Below are 13,655 nucleotides of genomic sequence, written 5' to 3'. Positions count from 1 at the left end.
ATTGTCCTGTTTAAGGGATTAAAATTATCCCATAAACCAAAACAACGGAGCACTTCTTGACTTTATTGCACACAATAGCTGCAGCCCTTAGGTGGAGCGCGTTTCCTGTGCGTTAATTGTGTTTGTGTTGGCTCCAATTCAGGAAGCAATAGACGCTGGGCTCGCTTACAGTAACCGTGCGTCAGTACATGATTACTGCACACTTCCTGATTTGGCCACTTGCGCGTTTTATACTTTTTATAGACTTGTTGGACACGCGGCCTCTCCATGCGAATCCTCCTATCGTATATTGGAACTTTGAGGTACTGGCACCTCTGCAGACATTTGGACTTGTAGATGGGTAACTTTCAACACTGCACATATATTCCACCAGGAGAGGTTCAGAGTGACATCTGATAGACTATGGGAACAAAGCTTGAGTTGGCGTCAGTATGAGGTCATTCCTAATCCTAAATTGAAACTAACCCTGTTCTTGATAGTGTAGATGCTGTGACGATATCCTTTGGAGGTAGTTAGGAGTAGCAGCTGCTACAGCTGGCAATGTCCTTGGTACCCCTAGCACTGCCTCTGTGACCCCTGGCCCTCACACTTACCTTTATTGATCACTGAAAATACACTGTTGGCCTGAAATAAAAAGCTTGGCACTGTGAGTGGGTTTAGTAAGATTCACCTTTTCAGCATTTGTTTATTCAGCATTTGAAGAGCCCTCGGAACCCGGGGGCATCTGTGCGCTAGATACATCAAGGGCACGGTATCACAGCAGACGGTCCGGTCATTTCAACATTCAGCATTGGTCTGGTGGCTGCTTCCATGGCAGCGTACCCAGACCCGAAGTGCTAGCACATGCATAGAAGAACAACATTGATGTACAATCAAGGTGATCTCCCATTAATGTATTGGTCTTGTGTGAATAGCCATGTCTTGAGGTTTTTTCGGAAGGACCAGAGGGAGGACTCTGATCTTAATGCTAGCCGGAGAGCGTTCCAGTGTTAAGCTGCTACTACTGAGAAGCTCTGGCCGCCAGACATTTTGTTAGTTTGGATCTGGGGATTGGGAGGAGGTGGGAGTTGGCCGTCCTGGTGGGTCTAATGGATTGAGATTTGGAGAATTTGTTGGAAAGGTATAGTGTGCCTGTTTTGGCAAGGCATTTGTGTGGGTTTAAACACAGTACGATCGCGAACCAGCAGCCAGTGGGCGACCGTCTGGCAGATGAGATGTGTTCTTTTTTTGGGTATGTTCAAGGCTGCTCTTAGGGCTTTGATCTGTATTACTTGGAATTTTTGATATTGCGTGTGGTTGAATCTGCAAAGTGGCCATTACAGTAGTCAATTTTTGAAAAAATCCATGCTCTGGCTATCGTGGTGCAGCTCTCGGAGGTGAGGAAGGGCCTGGAAGCATTGATGAGCTTAGTCGTGGGAGCATTCTGCCTGCTTCTACAGTGGAAGCCACCGCCACAAGCAGTTTCTGAAGGCGTCTACGCTTTGTCCATTTGCTGAAGGAAAAGAAAACATTTTTCTGAATCGCACATGTCTTGGCATCTTCAGAATTATTGTTGTGTGGGCAGCTGTGTTCCAATGTAGATGTATTGTGCGTCTGCGTGCACCTCTGCGTTTGCAGTTTGCTTAAGTGTGATGCTTTCTGTCTTGTGTGACACTTCATTGTAAACTGTTATTGCTATGCACCTTTGCATGTGTAGGAAATTAACTTGTTTAGGTTTCATGTAGCAATGAATGGGAATATTTCAGTGGATTACGTGATTACCACCACTTAGTTCCTTCTGCGCCCCATCACAATACATCATTCTTGATTTAACCAACAGGTTTCAGTTAAGATTTCTGCTGTATTTTCAGATTAATTTAGAACGTGCTTTTGGTGCTTCAAATATCTGATTCATTGAACTGTGTCTGCCATGAAAGAATAGAAGCAAACAGATCAGTAGGTTTGTGAAAAATCGAAGATGATATGGTAGTAGATGTGGTCTACTGGGAAAATAGGAAAACTGTGAAGTATGCACAAGTCCTGAATTTGTAATCTGATCAAAATGTGTGATCCTAGGCAAGTTGCTTTTCCTCATACGACCTAACTTCTCACATTGAGACGATTAAGATCATTGAAAGTGTTGCAGTTATGTTTGCATTACAAAATAAACAAAAAGAAAATAAATGAGCTGAATCCTGTGCTAGCCTTTCAGGCTTTACCTGGCATAAGATGGCAGTGCTTGAGCCTGCACTTGTCAATGATCGCAGCACTGGGGCTTATGAGGATGTCGCCCTCATATTATGGTTACCTTGCATGCCATATCAGATTTGAGTTCCTATAAGATGGCACTACATGGGAAGTGCAGTTGCAATTGGCATTTTGTAGCAGTTCCTGGCATGTGAGGCAGTGTTTAGCATAGTATGGCTATAACTGGCATGTGAGGCTTTAATAACTGTAAGATGTAAGATGGTAGCAACCGGCCATATGAGGTAGTACTGCCATATGAAAGCAGTATGCCCTCTGGGCCAGCACCATAGCTAATAAATGGCTAAAACCCCAATGTTAGTATCATGTATTTGGTTAAAAATAGTGGCCCTTTTTGACCAGAAAAAATTTCCGACATCAGCATTTGTGTTTTTGGTTCGGCCATGGGCCTAATGCCCCATAGGTCAGTCCGAGCATGGGCTGACGGCAGCAGCGGGGGGATTGGAATGATGGAAGAACTACTGAGGAGCAGCAGACAAAAGGAGCTGAGGATGAGACACGAGGAGCAATTGCGGAATAGAGATGAAGAGCAGGAGGAGGGAATAGGATCAGGGGAACAGGCACTCAATGCAAAAGGGTGTGCGAGATTTGTCCGAGGAGATGCAAACGCATAGTAAAGCCTCAAGATGTGCTTGAGGAGTCGGTGGAGTCCGAGAATCCTAGAGGAGAGGTTATGGGCCCCATAAGAAGTAGTTTCCATTGCCAATCGAGGGGAAACATTTGACCTTTGGCCTGAGCAGAAACTTCAGTGCAGTCTTAAACAGTGTTTCCTCAGTTGTTTCTCTGTTTTTCCTTACAATGTTATGTTAAAGGATATTTATACCGCGCACTATCACAACCGGAGTGGTCCCCTGGCGCTCAGGCGGACCTGAAAGGCAAAAGAGGCAAAGAGGGTGGGGTGGGGTGGGTCAGTAGGACTGAGCCGGATAAGGGCAAGAGAGCTGTGATGTGCTGTTGGCAGCATCAGTTCGGTTTACGCCGTTTGCTGATCTTAAGTGTGCTTTTCGGTTGGTTGCCGTCATGAGTACGATGTGTGGTTTGTTTTGTTGTTGCGGTGTAGTGAAGGGCGTGTGGTTTGTCGGCTTGGAGGAATGGTTGTGCTTGGTTTGAGTGTGAGAGACCCATTTGAGACGTTTCTCTTGTAAACAATCTCCTGTCATGGCTGCCATTAGCCCATCACTACTTCCTGGCCGTGCCCATGTAGAATGATATGTACTGCATGGCCCCATAGCATCTGTTTTCGGTCACTTGACTGTGCCCATCAAGTAGCACTGCAGACGGTGGCAAGGGAGGCGTGAGGGATGCATAGACATCTTGAGCCAAAAATGCACACATGGGGCCTCATTACTGTTCATATGTGGGAGCACAAATGAATGTTGCCAGTGTAGACGCAGCGCAAATTTATTTCCACTGGTGCTAATGAAATACTGCATGCACAAGCCAAGCTCATCAACCATCAAAATGCATTCACTCTCTACAGAAGGATACAGGATGTGTTAATAGCTCTGTGCGCTAATAGGCCCTTGCCTATAACACAAGGAGAGGGCAGAAACAGCAGATCTAGCCCTTGGAGGCAGGCTATACTGCTGTATGGCCCCTGACATGATGATGCTGGAAAAAGCCTGAATTGTCCAATTGAAATGCGTCCAGTTAGATCCATATTTTGGAAAGGGAAACGGTTGCAACGGCAACTAATCATTTTTTCACAGAATGGGATCACAAAAAACGTTTTGGACCATCAAAATGAGGGTTGACAGTAGTGATCGTCAGTGTTCAAGCTGTCCTTATTACGTGGCTACCCATTTCCTCTCATTAAGGATCTCGTTATGTATCGAAAACCAAAGGCAAGGGGCGTAATGAGGTGCAGCCAATAGCATTGATGGAGATTCTCCTAAGGGTCTGTTAATGCTGCTAGGAATGTAAGGAAACTCTGCTGTGCAGGTTTCTCTGACTTTGCCCTGTGGGAAAGAAGCAGTTTTGTAGAGGGGAGAAAGTATGTTTTAGGGCAAGGATCTAACATGCCTTTAAGATTTTCCCCTAAATCCGAGATCTGCAACTTTTTGACTCTCCAGATGTTTTGGATTATGACACCATCAGCCCTCGCTGACAGTCAGTGATGAGGGATAATGGGAGTTGTAGTGCAAATCATCGGGAGGGCATATCCTTTGCCATAAAGTCACAAAGAACGCCCTAATAAACACATAAGGTTGAAATAGCAGGCGGAGAAAGCTTAACTAGTTCAACATGCAATAGACTTTGACCATTGAAGAAAGTATGTTTCAAACTCTGATCTTGTGGAACCGTATTCTACCTGGATGGTTGAACATGTTTTTAGATACATTTTATAAATAAACATGGTGACCACTTCCCTTTGCCCTCGCCCTGCCCTCCTTTCATAGCCCTACTCTTGCACTCTTATGCCCCCCTCCCCACGGATATGTTGAAGTAACCCTTTTGTATCTTTGTGGTTCACTTCTTGTGTATTTGGACTAGACAACGAATGTACCCAGACCTTGTGATTATGTACTGTACTGTTGACAAAATATAACAATAGAATACCTTCAAAATTGAAAAGCTCTGGTCGCTCAGCCAATGCCTTAACCAACACCATCTCTTATGATAAACACATTTCAAATGAAAATGAAAAATTAGACCTGATTTGGACTTTTCAAATCTTGAATGAAAAGAACGTAAACAAAATTAAAGATCGTGATCGCAAATGAACTAGATGTATTTTGAGGCAATTGGGGATCCAATTGGCTTCATTCATTGTGTTTCTTGCCCTCTAGACTCTGTGTGCTGGGCCTCATCTCCCTCTCCCCCTCTCTTTCAGCAATCTACAACTTTGATGCTACAGAAGATGTCCAGCTTTCCCTGCAGATTGGGGACACAGTCCACATTTTGGAAATGTACGAAGGTGAGTAGTCTGGCCCCACCTGTACTGCATGCACAAACGGGTCATCAAAGAGATTCTTCTTTGGCGAGAGGACAATGTTCTAAGTAAGGGGAAAGCTGGGAACCTAATCTTATCTAAGGTGTTATCTCCCAGGTCTATCAGAGGGGAGAATGGAAGGTGCCTGGGGACATTGCTGCTAATCAAATTCCATGTTAAAGAACTGTTCAGACCGGATCATCTCACTCAATGCTAACATTACCACGCTTTGGGTGAGGTGAGGTATTGGAACATCAGGAGGCAAAACATGCTTACTTTTTGCGCCTGGAAAGTTACTATGCTGTCAAACTGCAAAGTAGTACCTGGTTTGCTCGGAGTACAAACCACTCGACAATCCTTAGAATCAGTGCTACATCATGAGGCCAGAAATGTATTTTTACATTCTACAAACACTGCCATAAGAAGGACCATCCCCTGTGCAGGAATGGTACTTTCCTGGAGTTACCGGATGAGACTAAGATTTCAGGTGCTAGGTTGAGAGGACGTTTTTGCTTAGGATGTTCGCTGAATAATACCTCCAATCTAGGTGTGTAGGTGTCTAAGCATTGGGCTCTGTATTCAGTTTCTCTGCGGTTAAAGCTTCACTGTGATAGAACCTTGAAAACCCCCAAAGTGAAATGTAAAAAGAAATCTGGATTTTAAATGCAAAGTTCCGCTGGCTGAACGAAAGAGGTGTTTGTGGAAATATTTTGACTAAAGGAACTAACATTCAATTATGCACAAGCTATTAAAAGCTGCCCTGGTTTAGGAGTGCCTGTAGCTCCTTGCAGCTTTTACCTTCATAGGAAATTCGAGCAGAGGGAATGAGCAGAATAGTAACAGTGTGAGCTCTCCTGTTGCCTTTGGCGGTGCTTGAGCACAGTGTGGAAGGACTAAAAGAAGAATGTGCTGAAGGTGTCACACAGCCTCTGGATGAAGACTGTTGGCCTCCTAGCGTGGGCCTTTAATGCGAGTCTTCTTTGGCCGATCCAGCCCGCCGTGTATTATTTTACCAACGTAGTTCTAATTGAATAGTCTCATACTGTATTATAGTGACTTGGTTATTCATTCACTACACACAAGGTCAACAATTCTTCTCACTTGTTCCCCCAGGGCCAGTTCGGGGCGGCTCGGGATTAGTGATAGGTCCGCTGCCAAGCGCTCGTTTGGTGTTTCCCAGCACTCATTCTGCACACAGTCAGAGTCTTGGCCATTTTTTCCCTAGTTCTCTCTCCTTTGTTCTGCCTAGGTTTTAAAGACCCAACATTGCTGTTCACAGAAGGTTTGTCTTTACCTGCTGTCTGCCCTGAAGATGCATTCTAGAATTCCTATGTGAAACCAGCAAATGTACAATTTATTCCGGACTGCACACTTATTTAAATGTGCAGTATATTGCATATTTATCCTGGACCTTTTCTACTTGGCCATGAGATAGTGAGACTTAGGCTGGCTGTCAACCTTTCTGTATGGCTGTTGCTTAGGGTTCCCTAAAATGTGTTTATATTGATCTCAAAGAATATCAAGTCTTCTGACAGCTTGCGGGGCCGGGTCCGCTCTCTAGAAAACTATATATACAAAAGTGTCGATGGTTGAATCCTGCTGTTCCATGTTGCCTCAAATCTTTTTTATTTATTTATTTTGCATTTTTAAAGCGCTCACACATCCCACAGGCATTGAGGCGCTGTTACAGGAATTGTTTGTTTTTTGGATGCGTAATTGTTTTTTTTTGTCTTAGAAACCTCTGGGTGTTTAAGCGCGTTATAAATACGCAACTAAGTGCAGACCCGGGGATCGAACCTGTGTTGCTTCGTGTCGTCTTCCTTCCAAGGCGCGCATGTTGCCGCTGAGCTATCCTCCCGGGACCTTGCTGGACTTTCACCCTAGGTACCAAGCTAGTGAGGGCCAATGCAGCATTCCCCAAGAGCACAGCCCCTAGACCAAATTGCGCCAGGAACTGATTGCATTTATGTCCTAAGGTTTACACGTGTTTCGGTCCTTGGCTTTCCTGAAACCCGGACATGAGCCGGCCTCTTGTAAGGAACGCGGCCGCGAAGAGAACATAGCCATTAATCTAGAAAAGGGGATTAACCGGGAATTCCAGTTACTTTTGAGAATTACCTCAGAAATGACAAGAAAGCAGGTCAACAGTCATTGGGCTCAGGTCCGGTTTTGAGAAAGGCCAAGGGCCGAAACACGCGTAAACCTTAGGACATGAATGCAATACGTTCCTGGTGCAATTTGTGAAGTGCAATTGATTTTCATTTCCAGTGTTAGGAGCAGGGGGTCGGGGGTCATCACTCCTTGGGTACCTCCAATGCGACAGGGTACTTAACCAAATTAATTAATGCTTGAATTTCATGAATCCAAGTCGCAGAGGGACTCTCCTTAACACCCCAAGAATTACTTTCGAATCCGTGGCAGTTTAGACAAGCTTTTTCCAAGCCCTGCCTTGTAGCGGTGGTGCGGTTTCACAGGTACTCGGGGTGGGGGTGGGGGTTGCTCCTTGGTGCTGTACGTCATCGGGAGAGTCTGATTGTAGATGGGGTCCAAGCAGCTGTAGAATGCCACTTCCGCATTCCCCCCTTCTTTCACACCGTTGATGCCAAGCATGCTCTATTCACCCATGGGTGCCTCTGCTATTGTGGGAGCGAGCAGCGGGAGAGGCGAGGGGGTGTTCGATGCCCTTCTATTAGCCCCCGCACAGCTGGCATTGTATCCAAGAACCCTCTGCAGAGACTTGCGCTCATCGCATAGAAGCTTCTAATAGAAACGATTGCCGAATGTTTTGTAAATGCATGTACCTCGCCACCTACATGTTCTGTTGGACAGCTTGCGCACCACCCCAGATAAAAACGGTAAAGCTTTTGGTTGTCTCAAAGTTGGTATATAGTGTTGCATCGCCTGGGGTGTTCAGACCGTAGTCTGCAGAGGAAAGGGAAAGGGTGCAACGAGGACCACAGGCTTTTTTGTAGGAAACAGCTCCACGGTTTATTTGGTACAATGGCCCCGCTCAGCCTTCTCTGACAAGCCTGAACCACCACCTGCCGAGCCCCTGCTCCAGGGAATCCTGGCTCCCCAGCACAATCTAGAGTGTGATTGTCTCTTATATCACATACCATCTTGATGTACACGTTTAACACACACATGTATATAATGCATAACCTATTACAAGTCCTTCCTCTTATATGCTGAACACGACGAGGGATGAAACCAAAAGTGGATGCAGATAAAACAAGTGGGGGTGGGGCGGGTAATGGAAGGGAGAGTGCGGGGGGGGGGGGGGGGGGTAGTGGTTGTCTGTGTCTGTATACACCAAGGCTATTGCAGCGTTGATCATCAAAATGGGTAAGGATGGTCCATTCTGAGGGAGCAGGGAATGTTTATGTGAAGGCGGTTGAACAGAAATAACCAGGTGTGGCTAAAAGCGGTTTGTGGCTGTGTAATGGGCCTGAGGTGTGCTCAAGCAGACCCTTGACGTGTATTGGCTTTTATTTGATGGGACTCAGCCTAGCCTCACCCACAAAACAAATTCCATTGAATTGTGATTTTGTGTTTGCCAAGTCTAGCGGCCAAGTCGAGAATAGACTATGTGCGAAGCGAATGTGCCCAAAGACCAACAGGGTATGTCGTGCGGGATGGGCCAGATAGCTGCCACTGCTTTGTGTGAAATGTTCCAGTGATGTCAGTATGTCTGGTGCAAGGGTGGTCAGGCATTGGGTGGTCCTCAATATCTAGGTGTGATGCTGGAAATGCATTGGTGCGACAGGGCCTCCCTGTCCTTGTCCTGTAGTCCTTTTTCATTTGTGTTTTGTTTTCTGCCGAGGAGTCCATGTGGGACTCCTGGCAGTGCAGCTCTTCCTCTTTTTGGTTTGGTGTACAGACCCATGGGATACCCTTATGGCACCCATGGGAGGGGATACAACCCTGTGTCCCTAGTGTATGCTTTTGGGCACCTGTGTGTGGCCCACAGAGCAGGGTATGGGCTGGTGGCAGCTCCATGCTGAAATTGACCGGTGCTCTGAGTATCCTCCATTTTGGTACCCAGGCCCTGCCATTGGAATCAGTGATTCCTGATAGGAAACAAGGTGGCCCATGTGGCCTCTTGCTTTTGATTGCCTGTTACCTTGTTTTCCCAAAGTCCTGGGACACCCCGACTTTGTCCTTTCCCCCTGACTGGCTGTTGGGTGGAAGTTCCATATATGGTGTTGTTGTGAAGTCCAGGCCAGACTGGCTGGAGCCTTCCCAGTGACTGTATGTTGTGGGTAAGCCTGTGGGTGGGACCTGGGTGAATGGATTGTGTGACCAATATGCACTTCTTGTTGTGGATGTCTAGTTTCTGGTATGTGAGACAAAGACTGAGACAGCCCTGCCCGAAACTGGCCTGAATGCCCTGTGTAGGGCTGAATGGCTGGGTACTTGTCCCAATACACATTCCTTGTTGTGAGTGTCTGAGAGGGAGAAGAATGGCCTGAATGCACTGTATGCCTGATTGGCTGGCTGACTGACTGCTGAATGCCCTTCTGGATGATTGGCTGGGGGGCCTGGCCCAGCAGTATAGATAAGAGACCGAATAGTATATCTGGGGACCTCTCACCACTGAAAATTGTTCAGAAGCTGTAGAGAAACTGGAGTTGAAACTGACGCTTAATTTCGACGCCGAGCCCGAGGAGGAAGGTTAACCGCGGTTACCTTCCCTGCAATCTGAAAGCTGCTGTGACGCCGAAACTGATCCAAGAGAGGACCTGGTAAGGAGACCTCTGTCCAGCCTACGAGGGACCATCGTGCACCAGCTGATCTTTGGCAAAGCTCCCTGGTAGACAGACCTACGAAAGGCTGCCGACTTGAGATGGGCACTGCCGCGGAATCCTCAACAGAAGCACCCCGACTGTTGTCCGTCACCATCGATGACCGCCGTTGCCGACTGGAGCCACTGTGCTCCCATTGCCTAAAAACTTCATTTGATTCACAGACACGCTCTTCTGCACCGCTGGCCGCCTTATCCCACTGGAGAAGGCCAGGCCGTCGACGCGCTGAGGAGCATCCACCGGTGGGTTTCCCGCCACCCAACGACCGTAGAGACGCCGGACGACTTGACGCCCTTGCTGGGCCACAGTTCTTTACAAACTCTTTGCGGTCCTGAACTATCGACTTCGAGGTGCCCCGAACGCCCCTTCCTTGCAGGACGTCTTTGAATCGTCATTGACGAGCACCGCTGGGACTGAAGCTGCCGCCTCGACGCCGAGTTCACTTTCTTCGAGGGATCTCGATGATCCGTGGCTCCTGCTTTAAAGGGAGCCGCTCAAGAAGGATCCGACGATGACTCTTCGTCGAACTCTGCTATTCCTGGTACATTGGGGTGGGGGGGTAGAAACACTTTAGAAGGAAATAAGACTTGTAGAACAATATATGGACCGGGCTTGTGATGTATCTTTATTTTACAGGTTTCCCAGGTTTGGGGGGATCTCCACACAACTGTGTCTAGGTAACAGGGCCAGTATTCTGCCTATTGTTCTAACCAACTGCTTTCCTCTTATATCTATTTTTAGTTTCCTTTACAAACTGATTTGTGTGACATTTAACCGTACAGTTGACGCACTTTAATGAGATCTAATAGTGATGAGGGGGTGTGGCCTGGAGCTTATGGCGAGTAGAGGCTGAGTCGCCGTGCTCCGGCCGAGACGCTGCATCTGGATCCTTTCGCCTGTCAGAAATTATACCTGAGACAAAGAGAACCGGTTCCGAGTGAAGGGGAACCAGCCCCCGACACGATCCTGCAGTTTTTATCTGGGTTCGGGCCTCCAGACCCATAGAATCCCCCTCGCAAAGGCCCCCCCTACCGCCGGTGGGACCCAAGATGGCGGCCCCCTGTTGAAAACGGCGCTGAAAGAAACATTGACCGCCTCTACAGCGGCGCCGGTCCACAAACTGGGGCCCGCTTCTGGGTGAGCCGCGGCCAGAGAGGAGCCAGTCTCCCCGCCCGGGCTCGTTTTACCTCGACACTGCACTAGTCGTCAGCGGACTGCCTCACGACGCTGCAACGACAACGAAGCTCCGGTCCTGCCGCGTGGGTGGAGCGGCCAGCCGGGGGGACAAGAAGGTGCTCCCACATGGGGAGACTGGGTCCGGGCCCCTGACTCCGACCTCCGAAGTGGCTGGGGGGCGTCCCGCACGGGAGCGGAAAACCAGGTGTGATGCCGGGAGGAGACACACGGAGCCCGTGAGTGCGGGGGCGCCCGCCTGCCAAGCATCCCCTTGCCCACCTCCTGCAACGGAGAACCAGAGGTGAGGAGAACAGCGGGAGGGGGCAAAAAGCCATTGAACACTACCAGCATATGGGATTATAGCGACGCGCCACCGGCGTGATTACAAATGCTCCCCCAAGAACTTGAGCACTGATTTCACCAGGCCAGTGCGGTCTTTGCAGAGGAGCCCTCATCCACTATCTTCTAGCTGATCCCTGGTAGCAACCTGCATAAAGCACAGTGGGCGCTGGGACCCACGTGAACAGTCCCCACACACTGTGGACTGGCCTGGACTACTCTCCGGGTCAGCGCCGGGAGCTGACGCCGCCACCCCTGGATTGGATCGAGCAGCGCCCCTGCACACCCCTCACCATGGCTGCCAGAAATAAGGGGAGCACAGGTACCATGGACACATACGTATCCACCAAAACTAAATCCCCTCCGCAACCACGTCCTTCCACCCCTGAACCTGCACAGGCAAAAGTGGCTGATTCCTCCGAAAATCAAGCCCAGGTGCTGGAAGCTATTGCATTCCTACGGACATTTATAGACTCCAGAATTGGGGAGTTTAAATACGAAATTCAACTCATGCATGCCCGCAACTTAACCGAAAGAGTGACGACTGCCGAGACAACCATAAAAGATGGTGGATCTGGAAAGAAAGGTGGCCGTACTTGAGGCCAAAGCCGAGGAGGCGGAGGGCCGGGCCAGACGTAGCAAAGTCAGAATACTTGGGGTCCCGGAAGGAAGCGAAGGCTCGAACCAGACGGCCTACATAGAGTCCTTGATACAGCAAGAGGTTGGTGCAGAAAGGCTAACACAAGGATTCTCGGTCGAGAGGGCGCGTAGATCCCTACAAAAACGACCCCCACCGGGCTCACATCCCCACCCTATAATCGCTAAAATACTCAATTTCCAGGACAGAGAAACCATCCTGTGGCACTCTAGAGAAGAGGGACCCATTGAACGTGGGAACTCCAAAATAGCCATCTACCCCGATTACACCCAAAAGGTCCAGCGAGAGAGGAACTCATTTGTGCCGATTAAAGCTCGACTTGGGCAACTGAATCTGAAATATTTGCTGTTATATCCCTCCAGACTGAAGGTGATCTACAAGGGCAGGGCATTTTTTTTTGGAATCCCCAGCAGCCGCCAACATGTGGCTGTAAGACAACAACCTAGCAGAAGGCAAAGACACCCAACCCACGGAAAGCTGAAGAATGACCTTCGTCGGCGCTTGATACATGGAAGGATCCATGACTCACAAAGCCAACGCAGGCATAAGGCAAATGAACACAGAGAAGGTAAACCACACAACAGTTAGCTACATAGATGCGGCCCTCGCTTGGCCCACGCCAGGCACAGAGTCCTACCCCCACAAACAGTTCAGGACAGGCCAGTTGCCTGACCGACCTCACTCGTGCCTGGCACCGGATTGGGTCCAGACGATATGAGAGCGCCTGAGCACCAGAAGGAACATGTAGTTGCTGGGCTCACCAGTTCAAGTTTTGTTAACCGTTCTCTTAATTACACAGTCTTCAAAACGCCAAGGAGGGAGTGCACGGGACCAGAAGGCCTCGGGGACCGGAGATGAGAGAACGCCGGAACCCAGGCAAAGAACCTTACCACCTGAGGCAGTGGCCACCCGTGAAATCTGGGGTGACCAGAATGAAAAGACCAAAGTACCAACGCAATGGCATTCCAACTCAGGGTGTTGACGTGGAATGTGAGGGGAATGGGCACATATCTGAGAAGGAATCGGATCCACTCTTGCCTGCGCAGGAAAAAGGTCTCAATAGCAATGCTTCAAGAGACCCATCTCACGGAAGAATCCACAGCTAAACTATCCGAGAGAGGGGGAGGGACCGGAAGAGGGGCACCTTACTCCAAGTTCGCCAGAGGAGTATTCACGTGTGTAAACTCGACCGTGCCCTTCCAGCTACTGGACTACGAAGCCGATAAAGAGGGCAGATACCTAATGTGGGGAACTATCGAATGCCTACAGTATGCGTGGTAAACTCATACTTACCACAACACGGAATACCTTCACACCTCACAATGTTAAGTACCAAAATGATTCTCCGTAGAGAGGGAGCATTTATATGGGGAGGCGATTTCAATTGTTTCAGGAACGGAGTTATGGACAGATCGGATCCCCCCCACCCACCTAAATAACACCGCAACCAATGTGCTAAACACCGCAATAGAACAACTTGACCTAGTGGACATCTGAAATC

General features: G+C 48.5%; 1 protein-coding gene across 1 annotated transcript in view; it reads left to right on the top strand.

The window, feature by feature from the left end:
• The window catches only part of DOCK5 (dedicator of cytokinesis 5), a 1,209,967-nt gene that overhangs the window by 266,132 nt on the left and 930,180 nt on the right, over positions 1–13,655 (top strand). Inside the window, exon 2 of the mRNA XM_069617597.1 lies at positions 5,078–5,161. Coding sequence (XP_069473698.1) covers positions 5,078–5,161 — 84 coding nt within the window. The remainder of the gene's footprint in view (positions 1–5,077; positions 5,162–13,655) is intronic.

This window comes from Ambystoma mexicanum, chromosome 10 (assembly GCF_040938575.1).
Source record: "Ambystoma mexicanum isolate Mex_15411 chromosome 10, UKY_AmexF1_1, whole genome shotgun sequence".
NCBI lineage: Eukaryota > Metazoa > Chordata > Amphibia > Caudata > Ambystomatidae > Ambystoma > Ambystoma mexicanum.
The sequence above is the reverse complement of the archived record's forward strand: the minus strand, read 5'-3'. Positions and strand labels throughout refer to the sequence as shown.